General features: G+C 34.3%; 1 protein-coding gene across 1 annotated transcript; it reads left to right on the top strand.

Moving 5' to 3' along the window:
- Positions 1 to 9,525: 9,525 nt before the first annotated feature.
- Positions 9,526 to 13,461, top strand: LOC140136272 (uncharacterized). Its single transcript, XM_072157999.1, has 2 exons — positions 9,526 to 9,673; positions 11,740 to 13,461. Exon 2 carries the CDS (start codon positions 11,868 to 11,870, stop codon positions 12,933 to 12,935), a length of 1,068 nt encoding a protein of 355 aa, XP_072014100.1. The 5' UTR covers positions 9,526 to 9,673; positions 11,740 to 11,867; the 3' UTR covers positions 12,936 to 13,461.
- Positions 13,462 to 22,361: the final 8,900 nt, after the last annotated feature.

Consider the following 22,361-nt stretch of genomic DNA (forward strand, 5'->3'; position numbering starts at 1 on the left):
ATACCAATTTTTCAAGAAATTTTGACCCATTGATATACCAAAAGTCAACATTTACGGCCGAATTGAATCCAAATTGTCTTAGTTTTTACAAATTTTCCCAAAATTTTTGAAAAATTTGGGCTTTAGATTAAGGAAAAATTTGGCTAATTTCCGAAAAAATTGAGAACATTTTTGAAAAAAAAAGGACCCATCCATATACCAAAAGAGGCTTTGAAAAGGGGTCATTGATATACCAAAAGACCGAAAATGCTACCCATATTTGCGGCACGTCCCCGTACGGTCATTTGTACTGAGTATCCAACCCCCGGGAAACCATCCAATTTTATATCAAAGTAGGTCAAGGTATGTGAAAGCTAAGTCAGGATTTCTGATCGACAGAAAGAAGAATCAGAAAGAACACAAGAAACGGTAGACAGCGTTATACAGGGTGTCCCAGAAAAAATTACCGAGTGAATAAAATTGAACGTAAGTCGAGAAGTAGACATCATAATCAAAAAAATTAAAATGAACCGCATAGCCTATTTTATTGTGCATCATGTACCAAAATTGTATTTGATTCGGTTGACTGGTTGCGAAAAAATTAACGATTACATAATGCGCGCATCAATGCAGTTCATTCCAAGTTTGATCACAGGCGCTTTTTTCATACTCGCTCCTAAAGTTTGTGTATCGCATTAAATTCAGTCCACAATATCTGTTTTATAATCCAACGGTGTTATGTTATTCATGCTTTCACTGAAGATGAATAACATTTTGTCCGAGAAAACTTCGATTTCTGCAATTTGAAGCTTTCCAACTTTAATTCTTTAGGTTGTTCAAATATGTTATATTTTAACTTTCCAAAGAACATTTGAGCCAAGAATGACAATGATCAAGTGCTTACAGTTTACGTATGATTTTGATACCATGCAATATTAATGGTGAAGATTTAAACTTTGCATTACAATTTATATGAAATATTCCAAAACTTTAATGTGTGTGAGAATTTTTAAAGCCAGCTGGAACTCTTTTATCATTTATGCAATAATTCTTTATGCAACATTTATATCAGCATTAACGAAAAAGGATATTTACAAGTACCGAGCATCATCTTACATGGAAACTTTCATTTTCAATATCGAGCAGGTTTTCAAATTTGAACAAAACCTAATAAATGTTTTGCAAGAAACAGATTGTTTAAAAAGAACAAAAAGGATTCACAGAACAAAACATGAAGCCCATTGACAGCTAAACCACTATAGTGCGCATTGTGTTGAATGATCTTTCTTTCAAACTTGGAATGAAGTGAATTGACGCATGCGTTATGCAATCGCTCATTTCTCCGCAATCAGTCAATCGATTCCAGTAAAATTGACGTATAGGATGCATAATAAGATGGGCTACACGCTAATGTTTAGATATGTTGATTCTGATATCTATTTCTCGACTTACGTCCAAATTCATTCGCCCGGTAATTTTTTCTGGGACACCCTGTATCTCCGTCAACAACTGTCTAATAACGCCACTGTGTTAAATCCACGAGTGTATTTGGTTGCTAATGAATACGAGTGTGCGGAAATATTATACTACCTTTATATGGGTTTTCAGAACATAATTATGTCGAACATGATGAAGGAGATTTATTAAAAGCTCACGTTAAAATTGAATGATTGAAAACAGGGTAAAATTCCATTAAGAGAACGGGTTGCCCGCAAAGAAAATGCTAATGCTATGTTTCATTTTTAATGACCTATGATGCGGTGACTTATGGATAACAAGTGGTTCACGGTGCATCTTAAATTCTTTCGGTGCGAATATTCTCCAATTAATACTCAAAATAATTAATACTCAAAATAATTAATACTCAAAATAATTAATACTCAAAATAATTAATACTCAAAATAATTAATACTCAAAATAATTAATACTCAAAATAATTAATACTCAAAATAATTAATACTCAAAATAATTAATACTCAAAATAATTGATACTCAAAATAATTAATACTCAAAATAATTGATACTCAAAATAATTAATACTCAAAATAATTAATACTCAAAATAATAATACTCAAAATAATTAATACTCAAAATAATTAATACTCAAAATAATTAATACTCAAAATAATTAATACTCAAAATAATTAATACTCAAAATAATTAATACTCAAAATAATTAATACTCAAAATAATTAATACTCAAAATAATTAATACTCAAAATAATTAATACTCAAAATAATTAATACTCAAAATAATTAATACTCAAAATAATTAATACTCAAAATAATTAATACTCAAAATAATTAATACTCAAAATAATTAATACTCAAAATAATTAATACTCAAAATAATTAATACTCAAAATAATTAATACTCAAAATAATTAATACTCAAAATGATTAATACTCAAAATGATTAATACTCAAAATAATTAATACTCAAAATAATTAATACTCAAAATAATTAATACTCAAAATAATTAATACTCAAAATAATTAATACTCAAAATAATTAATACTCAAAATAATTAATACTCAAAATAATTAATACTCAAAATAATTAATACTCAAAATAATTAATACTCAAAATAATTAATACTCAAAATAATTAATACTCAAAATAATTAATACTCAAAATAATTAATACTCAAAATAATTAATACTCAAAATAATTAATACTCAAAATAATTAATACTCAAAATAATTAATACTCAAAATAATTAATACTCAAAATAATTAATACTCAAAATAATTAATACTCAAAATAATTAATACTCAAAATGATTAATACTCAAAATGAATTAATACTCAAAATAATTAATACTCAAAATAATTAATACTCAAAAAAAAAAAAAAATAATTAATACTCAAAATAATTAATACTCAAAATAATTAATACTCAAAATAATTAATACTCAAAATAATTAATACTCAAAATAATTAATACTCAAAATAATTAATACTCAAAATAATTAATACTCAAAATAATTAATACTCAAAATAATTAATACTCAAAATAATTAATACTCAAAATAATTAATACTCAAAATAATTAATACTCAAAATAATTAATACTCAAAATAATTAATACTCAAAATAATTAATACTCAAAATAACTAAAACTTAAAATAATTATTACTCAAAAAAATTAATAAGCATACTCAAAATAATTAATACTCAAAATAATTAATACTCAAAATAATTAATACTCAAAATAATTAATACTCAAAATAATTAATACTCAAAATAATTAATACTCAAAAGAATTAATACTCAAAATAATTAATACTCAAAAGAATTAATACTCAAAATAATTAATACTCAAAATAATTAATACTCAAAATAATTAATACTCAAAATAATTAATACTCAAAAGAATTAATACTCAAAATGATTAATACTCAAAATAATTAATACGCAAAATAATTAATACGCAAATAATTAATACTCAGACTAGGTTCGCCATAAGTCATTTGTAAAAAATGTAATTTTTAAAATCTAATTTACGCATACAAACCCAAAATATACAGCTATAACTGTATAATTTGTACAAGTAAATGTATTTATTTGTACTTAAGGAATCACTTTGTGACCTATTGATGTCACACGTATTCATGGCTCAATGATTTACAAAATAGAAACGTGATAAATGGTTGACTGTTGCATATTGTCTCTTGTTTGCACCTGACACACGTCTGAAACGATTATTGCGGGTTTAATAGTAATAAAAATTACTGTAGGGTAAAGTTTATGCATTGTTATTTCATTTTATTGTTGGTTAGTGACAAAGGACACATATTTGACAAATCCTTTCACAAAACAGTGCTATAATGACAATATCTGATTTACTTAAAGGTATACTAGGTATTTTTTGGTAGAAGCAGCCAAAATATCGATTTTTCATTATCTAAATCAATATAATATTGAAAATATTAAACACTTTGATGTTTTGCATTTTACAAATCATTATACTCGCTTGCTTGATTTATTGTTGTGGATGAGTTATGTACGTTTTACAAAAGTGTTGTTGTTTCACTGAGCCTTCTTTACTAATTCAAGAACTACAAAAGTATAGCTGTGATATTTTATTTCTTCTACACACTCGCTATGAAATTATCAATGCAATTTTTATCAAAGCTCACTACCATTCGCAAGATGTTGTGAACTACCAAATCGCAACAGTTTAAACAATTTGCCAACCTTAACCCCATGAGAACTACCTGCCGATTGGCCAAAATGAATATTGTGTCCAATTTTGAACCAATCAAGGAGGGTATTAATAAGATCATCTGCAAATGCAAGTTTGACCATAAATAGTTTAAAGCCTAGTCATAATTGGCAATTGAAATGAGCATTTCAAGTTATCAACCAATTAGAAATGTTGTTAGATGACCAGTATAATTGTCCAAGGGGTTAATAGCCTTGATTCAAGGCGTCAGGCGGCTTATGACTCTACTGTTGTAAACTTGAGCTTTCATATAAACCAAGGCAAGCTTTGCTCTATGATAGACCACATGTACTTGCAATGAGATAGTAGTAGCTCAGTGGCGGTGCCATGAATTTTTTTCGGGGGCATGGGGGGGCAAAGTGAATTTCAGGGGGGCAATTGGCAAATTTTACGCAAAATTGCCACAAAAAGTGAACATTTACGTGATTTTGGGTTTTTGCCTCAAAAGTGTGGGGGCAAAATGGGGGGGCAAGAAAAATATGGGGGGGCAAATGCCCCTTCCCCTAGCGCCGCCACTGAGTACTCTGCAAGATACCCAAAGGCAATCTGTGCCGCAGGTAGCAAAGTTGGTTGCAGATCAGGGGCGTAGGCAGCTTTCTCGGTCAGGTGGGGCAAAATAAAAATTGGGAGGGGGAATGAAAATAATTTTCCGGTTGCATAATTTTGACCCGGTATTATCGGTGGGATATATATAGATTACCGAAGTGATGACGTCACAAAAAACTGTCATGAAATGCTGAAATGCAAAAAAGATAATTTTATGACGTCACACTTCGGTACTGTATGCTATATATTTATTGAGGTTTTTTTAGAGAGACTGTACATGTAGTCTCCGGGGGTGTAAACACACCATCCTTTTTTCTACATCAAAGTGTTAAGGATACAATCAATAGTTCTGAAACTATATATTAAAAAAGAGCATGAAAAGTATAACGGCTGCGTTACGTTTGATGCAGTCTTTATAATATGATCTATTTAGGCCAATGTATCATATCGCTCTAGTTTAATAATAAGGAATCATGAACATAATTAACACATGACACGTGTTCATAGAATAAAGAAGTGACGAAGGGATATCAAATGAACAGTCTATCTACCATGTATATACAATTGATAATATCTGCATTATGCATTATGTATTGTACACTTGCTGTATAAACAAAATGCCCACCCTGATGCCCACCCCTTGCCCCCTAGCGCCACCACTGTGTATGAAAAGACAGCATTCTGTATTATACACTTGCTGTATAAACAAAATGCCCCCCCCTTGCCTCCGCGCCACCACTGTGTATGAAAAAACATTGCTGTTGGAGCAAACTCGGATCGCTCCCCTGAATAATTGTTCCCCGGAATTCAAGGCCGGATTTACCTTTTTAGGGGCCCTGGGCCAGACCAAAATTTGGAGGCCCCCAAACGCACCGTTAGAAGGCATATGCACTCAAATGGCGAAGTTTTGGTTTATACATTGATGGTGTCGGCGGGAGCATTACAATTTAGGCGGATACAAGCATAGATATTACTAGGATATTTACGCGTGAAGCGCGCGAACAAAATTTCTATTTTAGCTCAAATTGAAGCCGAATTTTGCTATATAACAGGTCAGTTTACAATTTTGTACCCTATTTTGGTCCAAAACATGGTGTTTTTTTCGGCGAAAATATAAGATGCACAGGGCAATTTTGGGAGCCCCAATGGTAAATCCGGCCCTGCTGGAATTGTGCTGAAACCGGGAATGGTAGAGACGCTTTTCAACGCGTATAAACAACAACAACTTCTAAGCTCTTCTACTGCATCTAATGACAAAAGGATACCTTTATAAAGTATCTTGTATAAAGGTTTATTATCTGCACTTGATTCAATTCTTCTAGTTACATCAGAACATGATAATTTTGTTGTAAACACGGTAAAAAGACTGTATCGGTCCGACAGTTTCTGCACTCAAAATACACGAAATGATCTTTCATTCAAGATTTACCAATCCAGACAAAAACAAGTGATAACCAGAAATGAGCGAGGGCGCTATTACATATAAATAAATAGAAAGCAGAAACCTCAGAGACTCGCGGTCAATCAAAACTAACATACTTTGGTAAATAGCATCAACAAGTGCTTTTCATATCACGTGTAAAACCAGTGACTGGTGTAAGCTCACATTACGTTTCACTACTTGGAGAGAATTGATCAAAAATTGAATTCCCTCCTGAGGTTCGTATCTGTCAATGAGTTGACCAGATCACAAGGATGTAATCCTGAAAGCACCATCTTGAAAAGATGCAAACAAGGCATGAACTGCAATTAACGAAGGTAAACATTTGTTTCCTTTGAATTGGTTATTGTTACCGGAAATGATTGACAACAGCCCAATGCTCCATGTGATAAATAAATATTCAGTATAATTTATGACACAATAATGTACCTGCTTTGGCGACAAAAGCAGAAAATGCCGAAGAGCTTTAAAGACATTCTTACCTTATTCAGAGATAGGTACACTGCAAAATTCATATCGGGCCGCATGCACAGGTACACTGTCGCCAAGTATATACTTGGCTGGTACTGTACCAAGGGAGTACCAGTGTTGTATCAGTGCAGTACCACTGCTAGTGGTTCCTGTGCAGCAGCAGTAGAACTGTGTACAGTTAGGTACCTTGGCGATGGTGTCCCCGTGCAGACGGCCCCAATAGGAAACCTGTAGAGTATAATACCATCATAACATCTTCCTTTGTCCCTAGTTCTACAGAGCCTCACCACGCTGAAAACGCCAGCTGATTCTGACTTCATTTTATGAACATTTCTCTATATCTCAGGTTGTGTTGAATTGTTTCAATCCAAAAAAAAAAAAATGCAAAATTTTCTTTTGTAACATAACAATACGGTTTAAAGCTTATCAATTTCATCAGGAGTAATTGACTCTTTGCACGGTCATCTTAAAGCGGGGTTCTATACTGCGCCAATAAAGTATCCTTACACTTGGAAAAATAATCACAATTTAAAAACTGATAAATATTGGGGTAAATTTGTTCTTTTAATAGATGCACTATCTAATCTTGCACATTTTGACATCACATTGAATCCAATGTGACCTCAAAAAGTAAATTTACAAGCAATTGAATAGACGAAGGACCAGTTTTAAAAGTGACAAACTGTCCTATACAAGGCGCAAAAAGATTCCAACAAGCGCAACAAAGAGACAACACAGTTTCTTCAATGAAGCGTTATTTAAAGCAGTTTTATTTCAGTTTTACTTCTCTGTACTTTTCATAACTTTCATTTCATTTGTCAGTTCTTTTGTTTCAGTTTTCTTTTGTTCCTTTTGTTTTAAATTAAAGTCAAACGCATAAATTAGCCATTCACCACTCTCAACCCAGATGTCTAGTCTGTGGAGTTTTGAATAGGCCAATTTGTCACTTTTAAAACTGGACCTTCGTCTAATCAAATGCTTGTAACTTTGCTTCTTGAAGTCACATTGGATTCAATGTGGTGTCACAGGATTAAATATTACCCCAATATTGTTCAGTTTTAAATTGTGATTATTTTTCCAAGTGTAAGGATACTTTACTTAGGCGCAGTATATATGATATGTCATTACATGTAGGTAACTCATGTCATCTGCTATCAGGTATACATACGTCAAAACATGTTATTTATCATGATCAACAAATGAACTCTTGATCTCCATTAAAAATATGTGAAAAATGACGTCAGGATAGGATCTGACGAAATGTTTACTACATTGTTTTTATGACTTAAACTTCCTACGTGACATCATATACGTACATCTTATAGTCATCAGCGTCAAGTTATCCGTCTTGCAGACAATCAGCCTGAATTGTCAAAAAGTGGTTGGAAGGAACACAAAATGGGTCATTTTGCTGAAAGGGTCGCGTAGTTATGGTCCAATGATTATAATTGTTATGAATTGTTGCCTTCAGTCTTTCATATCAATTTGTAAATGCGCTTTAGCAAAGTCATAGTTCATTGAATTTACAACCGTGTGACAAAACAGGCGAAAATAGTAACTTTTCGCACAAGATTTGCAAAGAGAACTGGCCATTGCTCATAAGTATGGTCTTTTATTTAATGACATAAAATTTGAAAAATATTGTAAGGAACACTTGAGACTTTGACTTTTAAAACCTACATTTTGGTCAAAAATTGTGCTTGAATAGGTCGTTTTCAACATATTTACCACATTCACCTTGCTATCAACATTGAATTGCGTTATCTGTTGACGTAATAAAAATGTTTTAGAGGGGGGGGGGGCTCAAGTAGTGCAGCAAAATTCTGACAATCAACCTGAAATGGATGTTGAAATATGATATTACTTTTCTTTGGGGTCATATCCTGGTATAAATGAAGTGCACCAAGAACCGCTCATTCAAAATCTGTTTTTCTCGTTCAATCGGTTTTTCTCTGGACACTGACGAGAGCTTTATGCCATATAAGACTGAAGATACAACCCCAATGACCTTTGTATAGACAGGTAGTGCATATATCCAGTCTATGACTTGTTGAGAAAAATAAGAAATAACATTTCAATCATTTTAAATGCAAAATTTGACACAGGCTGTGGTATTAACTGATTTGCGGTACATTTTAGTCATTTAAAGGTATTTTGGCAACCATTTTTTTTTCAAAAAGCCCCCTCTATTACAGCTTTCCTGTTAAAAAAAGTGGGCTTCAATAGTACACCATATTTGCAAATGGAATAATACAAAAGATAATGTAATAATTACTTCAAATCGCTATCTAAATACCATTATATGGGAGTTTAAAGCATTTTGGCGGCCATTTTAAAAATAAAACGCCTTCTATCATTCTTTTTCATTTACAAAAATAGGCTTGAGTCAATGTTACACCATATTTGCGAATGAAATCAAATAAAAAATTTCACAATGACTTCAAATTGCTATTAAAATACCATTATATGGGATTCTGGCGGCCATTTTGAAAAAAAAAGCGCACTCACCGCTTAGCCCAGGGTCGACATTTTTGCGGACAACCTGATTTCAATTCCCATATGGGGGAGGTTTCCAAAAAAAGTTGTCTCACAAAATCCCGGGGGAGGGGGTATCGGTTGGTAGCATAGGGCCTAACATAATTACTTGTAAGTCCTCAGGTGGAATCCAATGACGTGTATGGGAAAATAATATAACATGGGGTTTATTTGGGGATTTCCCAACATCCGGGTTTTAACATATGGTTTGTACAAATTTCCTTACGACAATACTTGCGAGTGAAAGGGACTTTGGGGGTTATAAATACGATGCCAATTTGACATTTTCTGATCTGAAAATAAAACCTGTTTTAGTTATTATCGATGTCAGACAATCAGCGCATGGCAAATAACTGTGAACATTCCTGCATGATGGTTGGGCCTATCATCTCATGAAGCTGTGACTAATAATTATTATACTGCAGTGATGATTACGGAATTAAGTGGATGCTTTACACAGTCGGACATTATAGGTAAGTAGGGTGGCAAAACTGACAATGTTTATATGCTTTTTTTGTTTGTTTTTGTTTTGTTTTTTAGTCTTAAAATAACAACTTGACATAAAATATACCAAACATATTCCACTTCCACCTTGCATGATTTGAACAACCGTTTTTATCAGTTATATAGTTGCTCAAACGTCACATGATGTTTTGTGGAGGGTGTCTGTCTTTCGTCTTTTTCGTCAAAATTGGTCTCTCTATAACGTACCGTATAATTCCGTCTACAAGCATGCATCTAAATGAGTGGTTTTGTTAACGAAAGAGACAACAGGCATACTCCTTCCACCTTGCATGTTTGAACAACCGTTTTTTATCAGATATAGTTGCTCAAACTCCACATGATGTTTTATGGAGGGTGTCTGTCTTTCGTCTCTTTCGTCAAAAAACACTCATTGAGAAGCATACATGCTTGCAGACGGAATTCTACTATCTACTATTGCCCATAACATGTAGGCCTATATAGCATAGGCTCTGTGCTGGACTCTGATACGTGTATGATGATCCAAGATATTCCAACAATCGGTCACTATTCTAAGGGCATCGCGGTTTGCGAACAGGGCTAGCAGTTTATTCCAGGCACGTTTCGGATGTACATTTAGATTGCTAGGTCTTAAATTATAGGTCGATCAAGTTTTTTAGCGAGATTGGCGGCCATTTAATGGCGAAACATTTAATACAGAATTTTGTATGCGTTTTTTTTTTCATTTTCATGATTAACATTAATTTTGTTTAACATAAAAAAAAAAAAAAAATGTTTGTCTCAAAGCTCACGAGAAATTTAAAACAAATGCGAAATGCGATTTTTTTTTATTTTTTATTCCCGACTTTTTTTCATGGTATTTTGAGAAAAAAGTCTGATTTTCGCCGATTTTTTCTAGAAAAAACTATAAAAAAAATTTTTTTTGAAATAAAAAATATTTCCGCATTTGTTTTTTGTCAAATCGTGGGATTTTACAAACGCGCGCGCAAGCTTTGAGACGAAACTTTTTTTTGGCCTAATAGCGTTTAACTTGATAAGTTTAACTCTCTAAGTTGTCAAAAATGATATTTCAATTAATGGATTGTCATTTTAAATGAAAACATAGGCCTTCGCTTTTTTAGTAAATCCAAAATTTTTAAAAATTATTATTACATTTTACAGAAATTGATTTCGTGCAATTGTAGGCACCTGTTGGCATTTTATGCATTTTTGCCGAGTTTGTATTCATTTTTGCATTCTGATTAACATAATACTATAAACTTTGACATTAGTGAACCGTGGTGGGTACTTTCGTGGAGCTGTAATTATAAATAATGACGAGTCAATTAAATCAATTTACATTTACCCTTCTAAATAACTCAAACCAATTTCTTTTCTGATTAACATTTTATAGCGACTTATGTCAAAATAGAAACATGTCCTTTTTTTCACTGGAAAATGAACATGCTTATAAATACAAGTGTCACATGCAGGACACATTTGTGACGTCCCGTGTCAAAACCAGACACTTCTGGGCAGGTTATCAATTTGAAAGTTTTTACATAATTATCGTAAATATGGAGATATTTTGTTCCACAACGCCGTTTTCCCCAATGAAATCGGACATATTGAGTTCGTAAGTTATGGTATTATAAAATTGGAAATTGAGATATCGGCCTTTAAAAATATTATTTACAATGTTGAGAGTAGGAATTACCATGGAAAATGACACAAAAAATACAAGATGTCAGTTATATTCCAATCTGAAACTATCAGACAATATTTTAAACTTTAATAACATCACAAATTCGCAACAAACCCAAATTGTGAAAATTCACCCCTGGCAGATTTTTGGCTATTTCTCCATTTACGATCCTGTCTGGTTTTGACATGGGATGTCACATTTAAATTATCTTGGTGCCGGCATCAATGTTAAATACAAAACACAATACGATAAAATATGATCACCTACCTTTAATGTTAAATGGCGTTTAGTTGCTACAATATAATAATATTTTTACTGACCATTTATCTGAAATATATCATTCAATAAACATGTTATGTGCTTGAATTACAGATGAACAGTCCTTCTTCCGTTAAAGTGCAGACCACACATCCGTGGATAAACACTACATTCACCGTGATTACTAACTTTGCATATATGAACAAAAGAAAGATTTATGCTGGACCTGTCAACACATCAAGATGTTAAACTTAGCAGCTCTATCTCTGATAACCGTATGTGTATTCTGCGTAGCAAATGCAAAGCTATGTAGTTTTCTGCAGCCGACCTGTACTGTCCAAAACGGACGCAATATCAGCATATATTGCTTAGCTAAGTCTGATTCCACAGTGAACATCACGCTGGCTGGGAAAGCCTTACATCCTACCCCGCATCCTACAGTAAAAGGATCATCCACAAACCGGCACCATATTTCCTTCAAGGCCACTGAAAAGATGAATAAACAGAGTATCACTTGCATAGAGAGATTGAGCAATGGACAAATAAAACATAACATTAGTACTATCATTCTAGTGGAGTATGCACCCATGATAAATGGAACTTGCGAATTCATAAATGAAGAGAACAGATTCTACATAAACTGGGACATCAAATCCAATCCAAGGTTGAGTCTTAATGAACTAGACAATATCACTTTCGTTGCTAATACTACCAGCGATACCTCGAACCCAATGTTTCCCATCTTAAAAGATGTTACTGATAATACAGTTAAGTTGCAGTTCCAGGTGGTGATGCCTGGCAGTAGCATTCCTTTCACTGCCAAGTTATTGCAAGTGTCCAATAAGATCGCAGCAAACATGCGAACAGTTGTTTGTTCTTATCCCCCGTCAACACCGACTCAAATAAACCACATCTCCAGTTCTTCTAATCTCTTGGTGTATGCACCCGAGATAAACGGAACATGTACTTTCATTAATAAGGACAAGAGATTCTACATGGTACGCTGGAATATCAAATCAAATCCACAGATAAGTGTCGCTGAACTCTACAATGTCACTTTCAATGTCAGTGCTGCCAGTGGTAACTTAAAGCCAATGCATCCCGTCTTAAACGATGTCACTGACAATACAATTCAATTGCAGTACCAAGTGAACTATATACGCAATCGTTTCACTGCAACCTTACATGTGTCCAATACGATTGGGGCAAGCAGGCATGAGATTGTATGTAGGAAGAATCAAGGAAGACAGAACAAGAACAAAGGGACCACAATCGCAACGGAAACGCCTAGGCACCCCCTTGTACAGTAGTGTGTTGGTCTAATGTTCCCTGATAACTCTAGTTTTAGAGCCAGCCTTGTCAATCTGTTGCCCCTTATTTTAACATTTGGGGCCCTGGGCCCATACTATAAGGCATATGGGACTCATGGATACCTGTAAATATAGAGTACCCATTGGGCTATCAGTGTACCAACTGAGGCTGCTTTATTTGATGATAAACTGCATGCTTTGTATTTTTACATTTGGGCCCCTGGGCCCCGTGACATTTGACCTCTGGGGTCGAGACTACCCTAGGAAATTTTAAAAAGCCATGGGCTATCATTGTAAGGAGAATATTTATGTCCTGTTACACAGGCATAAATAAAGAAGAGGAAGAGGAAGAGGAAGAAGAAGAAGAAGAAAAAACAATAACAAAAAACTTGCGTACAAATCACGTGAAATCACTCTGCAAAATTAACACATGCGCCATCTTACATTTTCTCTTGTTAGAGGATGTTAATAATTCTTTTGTGATTGTGTTTTATAATTAAGACGAAGATGCAGTCTGCATCGAGAACGTGCTATAAAAATCGTCTCCCGTCTCCGTGTACTTATTTCAAATATAACTATTATCAATGTATAAAGTGTATTTTGTAAACAATTAAATTCCAATGTACAAAAAAGGAAAACTATGATTCTACGAAGTATATGCTCCGACGATAGGAGCGTAAAGTCGCAAATAGGGAGCTTTAAGACTCGAATCGAGACGTTCCAACTGTTGAGTTGATGTCATGACACCTGTACTTGCAGCGGTATTTACTTTGTTGAATAGGGGACATATTTTACTACAGATTACAGCATATAAACACAGCCAAATTAAAAAGTCTCCACTAGTTCCATTCCCATTTAATCAGAGTCTGATGAGTTTATGGCAAAATAATTAATATAATAATTTTCTATACACTTTCCTTCAAAAGTTGATATCAAATTTGATATCAAAGTTTAATCATCGTGAGCATAGGAACCGTTGTTTCGAAATTCGTGCAATTTTAAAAATGACATAGGTAGTTGTATCAGGCGGTAGAGCTAGCGTGAGTGCCAAGAATTACGTCGCATGAATAGGCCGGCAGGTTAATCGATTATAAAGAGTTTTACCCATGCATGTCAAAATGCATATTAAAAACCCCGCTCTTTTAATTGTGCGCAGGCAAGAGTACAATAATTCTTGTACGGGTTGCTTCGGGCCACATAATAAGGTGATACCATGCATTGGCTTTTGTGTGGTCAAACAACGGTTCTTATGCTCACGATGATTAAGGGCTGGGGTATGAACGTTTGGACAGTATTTATTTTGCGACATTAGAGCACATCAGACATATCGAATTGCATTCTGAATACGAAGAATGTCATTCTGATATCAAATAATTTTGATTTTTGAAATTCGCAATTTAATACACATTTTATGGCAAATCATTAAAATTGATGTTTTTGATATTTAACAGTACTTGAAGTAAACTTTATAAATCTGATGATTTATACTTAAAGTGTATGTAGGTGGGATGAAAAGCCGACGATCAATTGAAAATTTTGACCTTTCGTATTGAAGATATGGATTTTTTCCCCAAAACACCAAAAAAAAATTAGGTCTTTTAGGAAAAAATCCATATCTTCAATATGAAAGGTCAAAATTTTCAATTGACCGTCGGCTTTTTTCCTCCCTGCTACATACACTTTAAGAATATATCATTAGATTTATATAATTTACTTCGAGGACTGTTATATATCAAAAATTTGAAAAATATCACATTTTTATAATTTGTCATAAAATTTGTATTATATTGTGATTTTCAAAAAATGACAATTATTTGATATCATAAAGACATGCTTCGTATTCAGAATGCAATTCGATAGGTCTGAGGTGCTCTCATGTCCCACAAAAAATACTGTCGAAACGCAATAAACGCTCATTTTAGATCCCTTAACCTTTTGATATCAAATTTGGTATCAACCTACGAAGGAAAGTGTATAGAAAATTATTATATAAATTATTTTGCCATAAACTCATCAGACTCTCATTAAATGGGGATGGAACTAGTGGAGACTTTTTAATTTGGCTGTGTTTATTATGTCTCCATTTACAAAGGACATACACTGAAAATACAGGTGTCTTAAAAAAAACACCAAAAAAACAAAACAAAACAAACAAAGAAACCAGCAACTCGACAATTTGAATGTCTCGAAACTCCCAACCTGCGACTTTACGCTCATTTCGTCGGAGCAGATCACATTTTCGTATTCACCATTTTGGTTAATCCTGACAACTTTACCCAGCGACGGACCGCTATCTCTAAAGGTTCGCTATTTCTAAGGTTCGCTATCACTAACGTGTAAATGTTTGCTAGTTCTAAGGTTCGATATCACTCACTTTCACTCAAGGTTCGCTATCTGTAATTTTAAATAAGGTTCGCTATCACTAATTTCAAATAAGGTTCGATATCACTAATTTCAAATAAGGTTCGATATCACTAATTTTAAATAAGGTTCGATATCACTAATTTCAAATAAGGTTCACTATATCTTTAGATATTGTAGAAATAGCGAGCCTTATTTGAAATTAGTGAAATCGAGCCTTCTTAAACACTTAAGAAAGTTGCTGCAATCTTATTGGTTTTTAGCCGTGTGACATGACACGATATAACACACTTTACCGCGTGCGTGTCGACTCGATACTCGTAAGCGCAATTTGAACCAATCGGAGGTGCATAGCAATAGCATGCAACAATGAGACTGATCGATCCTAAGCCCTAGGTAATTCCTTGTAAAATGTAGGATTTAACTTGATTAAAAGTTGGTATATTTATGATTAATATATTTATCTGAATTGAAGTGTTTAAGGGATCTAAAATGAGCGTTTATTGCGTTTCGACAGTATTTTTTGTGGGACATGAGAGCACCTCGGACCTATCGAATTGCATTCTGAATACGAAGCATGTCTTTCTGATATCAAATAATTTTCATTTTTGAAAATCACAATATAATACAAATTTTATGACAAATTATAAAAATTTGATATTTTTCAAATTTTGATATAATCCTCGAAGTAAATTATATAAATCTAATGATATATTCTTAAAGTGTATGTAGCAGGGAGGAAAAGCCGACGGTCAATTGAAAATTTTGACCTTTCATATTGAAGATATGGATTTTTTTCCCAAAAAAGACCTAATTTTTTTTGGTGTTTTGGGAAAAAATCCATATCTTCAATACGAAAGGTCAAAATTTTCAATTGATCGTCGGCTTTTCATCCCACCTACATACACTTTAAGTATAACTCATCAGATTTATAAAGTTTACTTCAAGTACTGTTAAATATCAAAAATATCAATTTTAATGATTTGCCATAAAATGTGTATTAAATTGCGAATTTCAAAAAATCAAAATTATTTGATATCAGAATGACATTCTTCGTATTCAGAATGCAATTCGATATGTCTGATGTGCTCTGATGTCCCAAAATAAATACTGTCCAAACGTTCATACCCCAGCCCTTAAGAATGAGAATAAATGAGTTGTTAGCCGCTGTCGCGACATGATTGTCTTTTTTGTTTTACTTAAGATATTGATGTCGCCCGTGTTATATGAGACGATAGATGGACGATAGCGGCTAAAACAATACTTTTTTCTAATTAGAACTTTATTTGTAATTAGTAATATCGAACCATAGGAAAAAAGGAACCTTAGAGATGGCGAACCTTGAATATAGCGGTCCTTAGAGGTGTATTTAAGGGGGTACTACACCCTTGCCCAATTTTGTGCGTATTTTTGCATTTTTCTCAAAAATTAGAGCACATTGGTGACAAGTAAGATATGTATATTATAGGGGCAAGAACTACAACTATTGCACTGGAAATTTTATTTCAGCACGGACGACAGTTGTGGAGTTACAGTCAAAAATGAGGGAAAACCAATATTTGATCAATAAATCAATAACTACTTGCCTTGAGTTGCTGAATTTTCAGTGCAGTAGTTGTAGTCATTGCCCCTATAATATACATATCTTACTTGTCACCAATGCGCTATCATTTTTGAGAAAAATGCAAAAATAGGCACAAAATTGGTCAGGGGTGTAGTACCCCCTTAAAGGAACATTATTGCGATTCTAGCATCCTCCTTTTATGGTATGTTCGAGTTTTTTTGTAAATCTACTGATACAGACGGAAAAGGCATTAAACTGTGGCAAAATATCTCAGTTCCGTTATGTGTTCATAAATAAACAATCTCTATACCGTTTACTGTACACGACTTAAAGGCCCATTCAGTGAATTGCTCATTCAGAAAATCATACAAATCATCAAAACCCAGTTTTCTTTGCACCTTTGTTAGTAACATAATGTGCTAAAATAGCCTGCAAGTGGTTTAGCCAAAAGCCGCGTATTAAAGACAAAATAGGTCATTGTACATGAAAATTTTATTTCTCTACTTAAAGATGGGTGGCGTGATCGACAGCCTCATCCTCCACTATTTTCTATCAAAATGGAGATTTTGGCATCAGAAAAAAGCTCAGTCTTCAAATAATTATATTCCGTTAGATGATATGAACGATAAAGTGATAGCCTCCTCCAGTAGCGTAGCCAGCAGGGGTGCGGGGGCGCAGAGTGTCACCCCTGACAAAAAATGAAAGAAAAAAGTGCCCCTCTGAAAAAAAAAAAAAAAAATTAAGAGAAAATCGGGAGGGGAAAGGAAAAGAAAAAAGGGGAAGGAATCCCTCTTTTTCACTAAAATTCAACGACATCATGGGCCAAAATAGTGTAAAATACCAAATTGTTGCTATGCGCGCACATCGTCCCATGGAAGCCTTTTGGAAGCTCCAAGACATGTACGATCTCTCTAAAAACAAAACCGTGTTATGTATGTTGCAATTTGTTTTTCGTCTGTGCCCTTGAAATGTTATTTTGCCACCCCGGACCAAGAAAGCTGGCTACGCCCCTGGCCTCATCCCAAGTTGTGGTAAACCACACATACCGTTCTATGGGCCATTGTGAAACACGTTTTTCACTTCTAATATCAAAACGGCTAGAGCTATTTACCTCAAAATGTTGGTACAGGCATCAATATGATGTACAAAACACAATACGAAAACATGAAAATGAAATGAAAATCATTGATTTTACTGTAGAAAGCAATGGTGGGCCTCACCAACGCCCCTTCCATGGTCATCTTTGACGACCGGTGCTACCCCGGGTAAGTTGTAGGGGTAAAAACTTTATCACTAAAATGAGCGCAAAGGATGGACTACGATCAGATTAGCTCGTTTGATGGGTAAAAAATTCTTATGGGGTGGGGGTGGGTGCTACAACTTCGTACACTTATAGAAATGACTTGTTCGCGTTGTTGGCGCAATTCAAAAGGAGTAAGTTTGGACAACTCAAAAATAGTGTAAAAGTTGCCAAAACAAAATTCATTTTAGTTATCCGAACTTAAAAAATGCTGAAAAAGCTCAAAAAGTTCCGTAAACTAATCAACTTTGTTGGCATTACTTAAAAAGTTGATGTAAGTCGTTGCGTCAACTTTTTAAGTAATGCCAACTTCGGAATTCATGTTCAGAGAACTTAGAAAAATAAACAAGGTTCAAAGAACCAATTAGGCATAAGAGCACAAACTGGCTGCACTATAGCGCAGCCGGCTGCACTCTGGCTGCACTCTAATCTTTGCGGGGCCAGGGGACCGGCCGGCTGCGCTAGTAATAGTTTTCTGTTATCACCTAACCTTGCGACGCATATCCAAGACCCAGTGAATTGGATCTAAGGCATAAAAGGCTTATTGTGTAATTGTAAATAGCTCAGAGAAACCACAAATCCTTATTACAAAGTGGACAAAAGGAAATCAAGAGACTATAAACATTATGATGACTGTTTACAAAAGGACACATTAAAAGGTCACAACCCATGTAGGTTAGTTTAATTTAATGTTAGTATATAGTATGACTTTGTAAAAATTATATTTCGCTTATTCATTATAATATTATCAACTGTCACTTATTGGGCCTATTTGCATTAGGCCTGCTTGAGTTGATTAATCTATATTGTCAAGTTTTAATGGCATTGACCTTGGTTATAAACATATTTACAATATTTATATAATATTAATTGTATTAATAATCTTAGATTGTATTTGTAAATATTGTTATATTTTGTAGGTTTGCATTTTAACTATGTTGTATGATAATATTCTGTATTGCCTATGTTTTCTGATAACGTTGAATATAACTGATGAATGAATGAATGATTTTAGGTGTCCGTGTTTTTTTATAATTTTATGTATTTCAAATAATTATTACATGTACTATGCATTTGACATAAAGATATGCAGTAAGAATACAAAACATATAAAAATAACAGTGTGTTATGGTAAATGGTAATATGTAAGATATGACAATAGGAATAATGGTTTATTGTACAGCAAACCACATTATTTATCCAAGCAGATAATCCTCATGCGACCTAACACCGTATGGACGCAATCTGGCTGCAACTTTCAAAATACATTGACCACCTATGTTGCAGCCAACCTTGTAACTGTTGCAGCCAGACAGTGCAGCCAGAATTAAAAAGAATAGTGGGGCCAAAGCGCAGCCGGCTGCGCTAGAGTGCAGCCGATTTTCGCTCGCATCCCTTAGTTGAGTTATTGTAACTCAACATGTAAGTTGATGTAACTCGTTCATATTAAGTTACTGGTACTTATTGTTTTGAGTTATTCCAATTTGGTACTTTGTTACATAATTCACGTAATTGGATCATTTTCTGCACAATTAGCAGTATTCAAATATTTATTTTTGTAATCAGTGCAAAATTTTGTATACTATAGCACAGCTCTAGAAGATTATGCTAACCTAGTTTCATTTTCTGAGTTGTAACAACTCAATAAAGTAAGTGCAAATGAGTGCGACCAACATAATGATATCGAGTCAGCGTTACTCAAAATTGTACGCGTTGGCATTACTCGGAAAGTTGACGCAACGACTTACATCAACTTACTGAGTAATGCCAACGAACAATTTCTATGAGTGCAGTTCTAGGGTTAATGGTGCAATTACGACATTTATTTCAACGTACTTTGTTGTCCTTTATCACAACAAATTTGGCCGATTCCAATTAGGTGTAAACATTATACCCAAAAATCGGGTTAAGAAAAAAAAAAGTTTCTGTTTAAAAGCCCAGGTTTTAAAGATCGTACATTGTGGCTTTAACGATCTACTCTCTTTTTCTGTAGCTAGTTAGCGTGTTTGTTTTCCGTCTTTGGATTATGTTGTTTAACTTGATAAGAAGGGCAATATGGGTATGCTGGCCCCGGAAAGACCCCTGTTTTTGGACAGCGCAGCTCCCAAAAAACACCCGAATTTTACCAAAAGACCCTTGTTTTTGATAATTGGAGCCCTAAAAGACCTTTAAATTGCTGAGTACTCACATGTTTGCTTTTTTAAGGGCGATTGTTTGAGTCAGTGGCCGTTCCGCTAGGCCACCGTGCTCCCTAAGAAGAAAGAAGAAAATAAGGAGGAGCAGGAGTAAAGTGAGGAAAAGGAGAAGAAGGGTGGACGAACAAATAAAAGGAAATATAAAATGATCTCGTCCATCAGGAATAATTATATTGGCTCATGGAACATGACAAAAGTTGACTTTTTGGTAAAAACGACACCAAAGTACCACGTATTGAACATTTTTAGACATTCACGTGTAGGCCATACTTATGTACAACTTTGCAAGGGTTCCTGTTGTTAATGCATTTCCGAGAAAGAGCAATACATTTCCCCAATAATACAATCATAATTTATGTAAAATAATTTTGCTCATTTATCATCTTTATGTTGTTTGCCCTTACAGAAAGTGTATTGACAATCCGGATTGCCTTACATTCATTAGTGGTGACTCTACTGATATCGTCGTACGTGCTGGATTACGTTTGGTCATAGCATCTAGCACAGTATACTATAATTAAAAACAGATACTAGTACATCATCAGACTGCCAGTGCAGTGAAACCATACAAAGCAGGAGCAAGTATGACGTACTCAAATAGCACGGCAGTTATTGGATATCTTATTATCACTTCTTGTTTACTTCTGTCGTCGGCCTTGGGTGTCATTGCCGTCAATGGAATAACAGGTAGTTTATAGTGAGGTTTTAGTTTTAATAATATATTATTTGTAATGTTATGAGTGATTTGAAATATATCAATTAACCTTAACCGCACCAAACATTAAAAAACAAATTCAATTCCAACAGCATATACGCACGCTCACGGGCGGGTATCCTACGTGATGCGATTACGTCATCATGCGAGCAGTAATATGGTGACGGAGAGTTTGGGCGGGCAAGCTACATCTCCGTGGCAAAGTAGGCTCGTGGACGTGTCTGACTAGTGGCACTTCGCTGGTCTGACACCCGATGGGTCGGTGGTTCAAAATCACACCCGGGAAAAAAGTTTTCTCTTCTTTTTCTTTCTTTCAATCCATGTAAACCTACTTTTGTTGATTTTAATAAGTACCGATAATTTCTCGGGGATATAATTCGAAATGACAACAGAGGTATAGTGACAAAATCAGTAAGCCTTAAATTGGGCTATTCCATTTAAAATCCACACTACCCCTGTGGAAGAATGTGGAAATATCTTCCACAGGGGGAGTATGTATTTCAAATGTAATTGGTCAGGGTTAATCATTTTGAAACTCATACTCCCCCGTATATGACTTTGCCTATATCATTCGCAACTGGAAGCTTTCAAATTGTCTATTCTATTTGCAACTTATACTCCCTCTGTGGAAGTCTTTAGATAAATCTTCCACAGGGGTAGTGTGGATTTTAAATGGAATAGCTTATTGAGGGCGTCGTCGGTATAAACGGCTGTGTCTGAAAATGGAATGAGCAGTGTAAAACGACACATAAAGACACTCCTTACTTACATAACCCGACATTAATCTAAACCTGCTCATGTTATGACAAACGCTTTAAAGTGACAAAGATTGATACATTAATAATACAATAATAAATGGATATAATACAGTAAAAACTCGATAGTTAGCATATGTGTTTACTATCGAGCGCTTTTAAAACATGCAAACATGAAATGCCATGGACATGTCCTCCATGTTCCCCCGGGATTTACGCCTATGCTTTCATTTGAAAATCCATATACCGTAATGTTTTTTAATATCAAGCACTTTTAGAACATGCAGACATGAAGAGCCCCATCCACGATCGTCGATACACATAGTTATATACAAACAAGTAAATCTCCAAAATGTGTGTCGCAAGCCCTGCTCAGTAGCGCCGGACTTTGGTACAATTTTATTCAAAAGCGCTCGATAGTAAGCACATATGCTAACTATCGAGTTTTTACGGTAGACTTATTCCAATGTCTTTTGTGTTCTCTCTCACTTTAGAATACCCATGTATAGGCTCACCTGAGGGAATTTTTTTTTTTA

This window comes from Amphiura filiformis, chromosome 2 (assembly GCF_039555335.1).
Source record: "Amphiura filiformis chromosome 2, Afil_fr2py, whole genome shotgun sequence".
Classification (NCBI taxonomy): Eukaryota; Metazoa; Echinodermata; class Ophiuroidea; order Amphilepidida; family Amphiuridae; genus Amphiura; species Amphiura filiformis.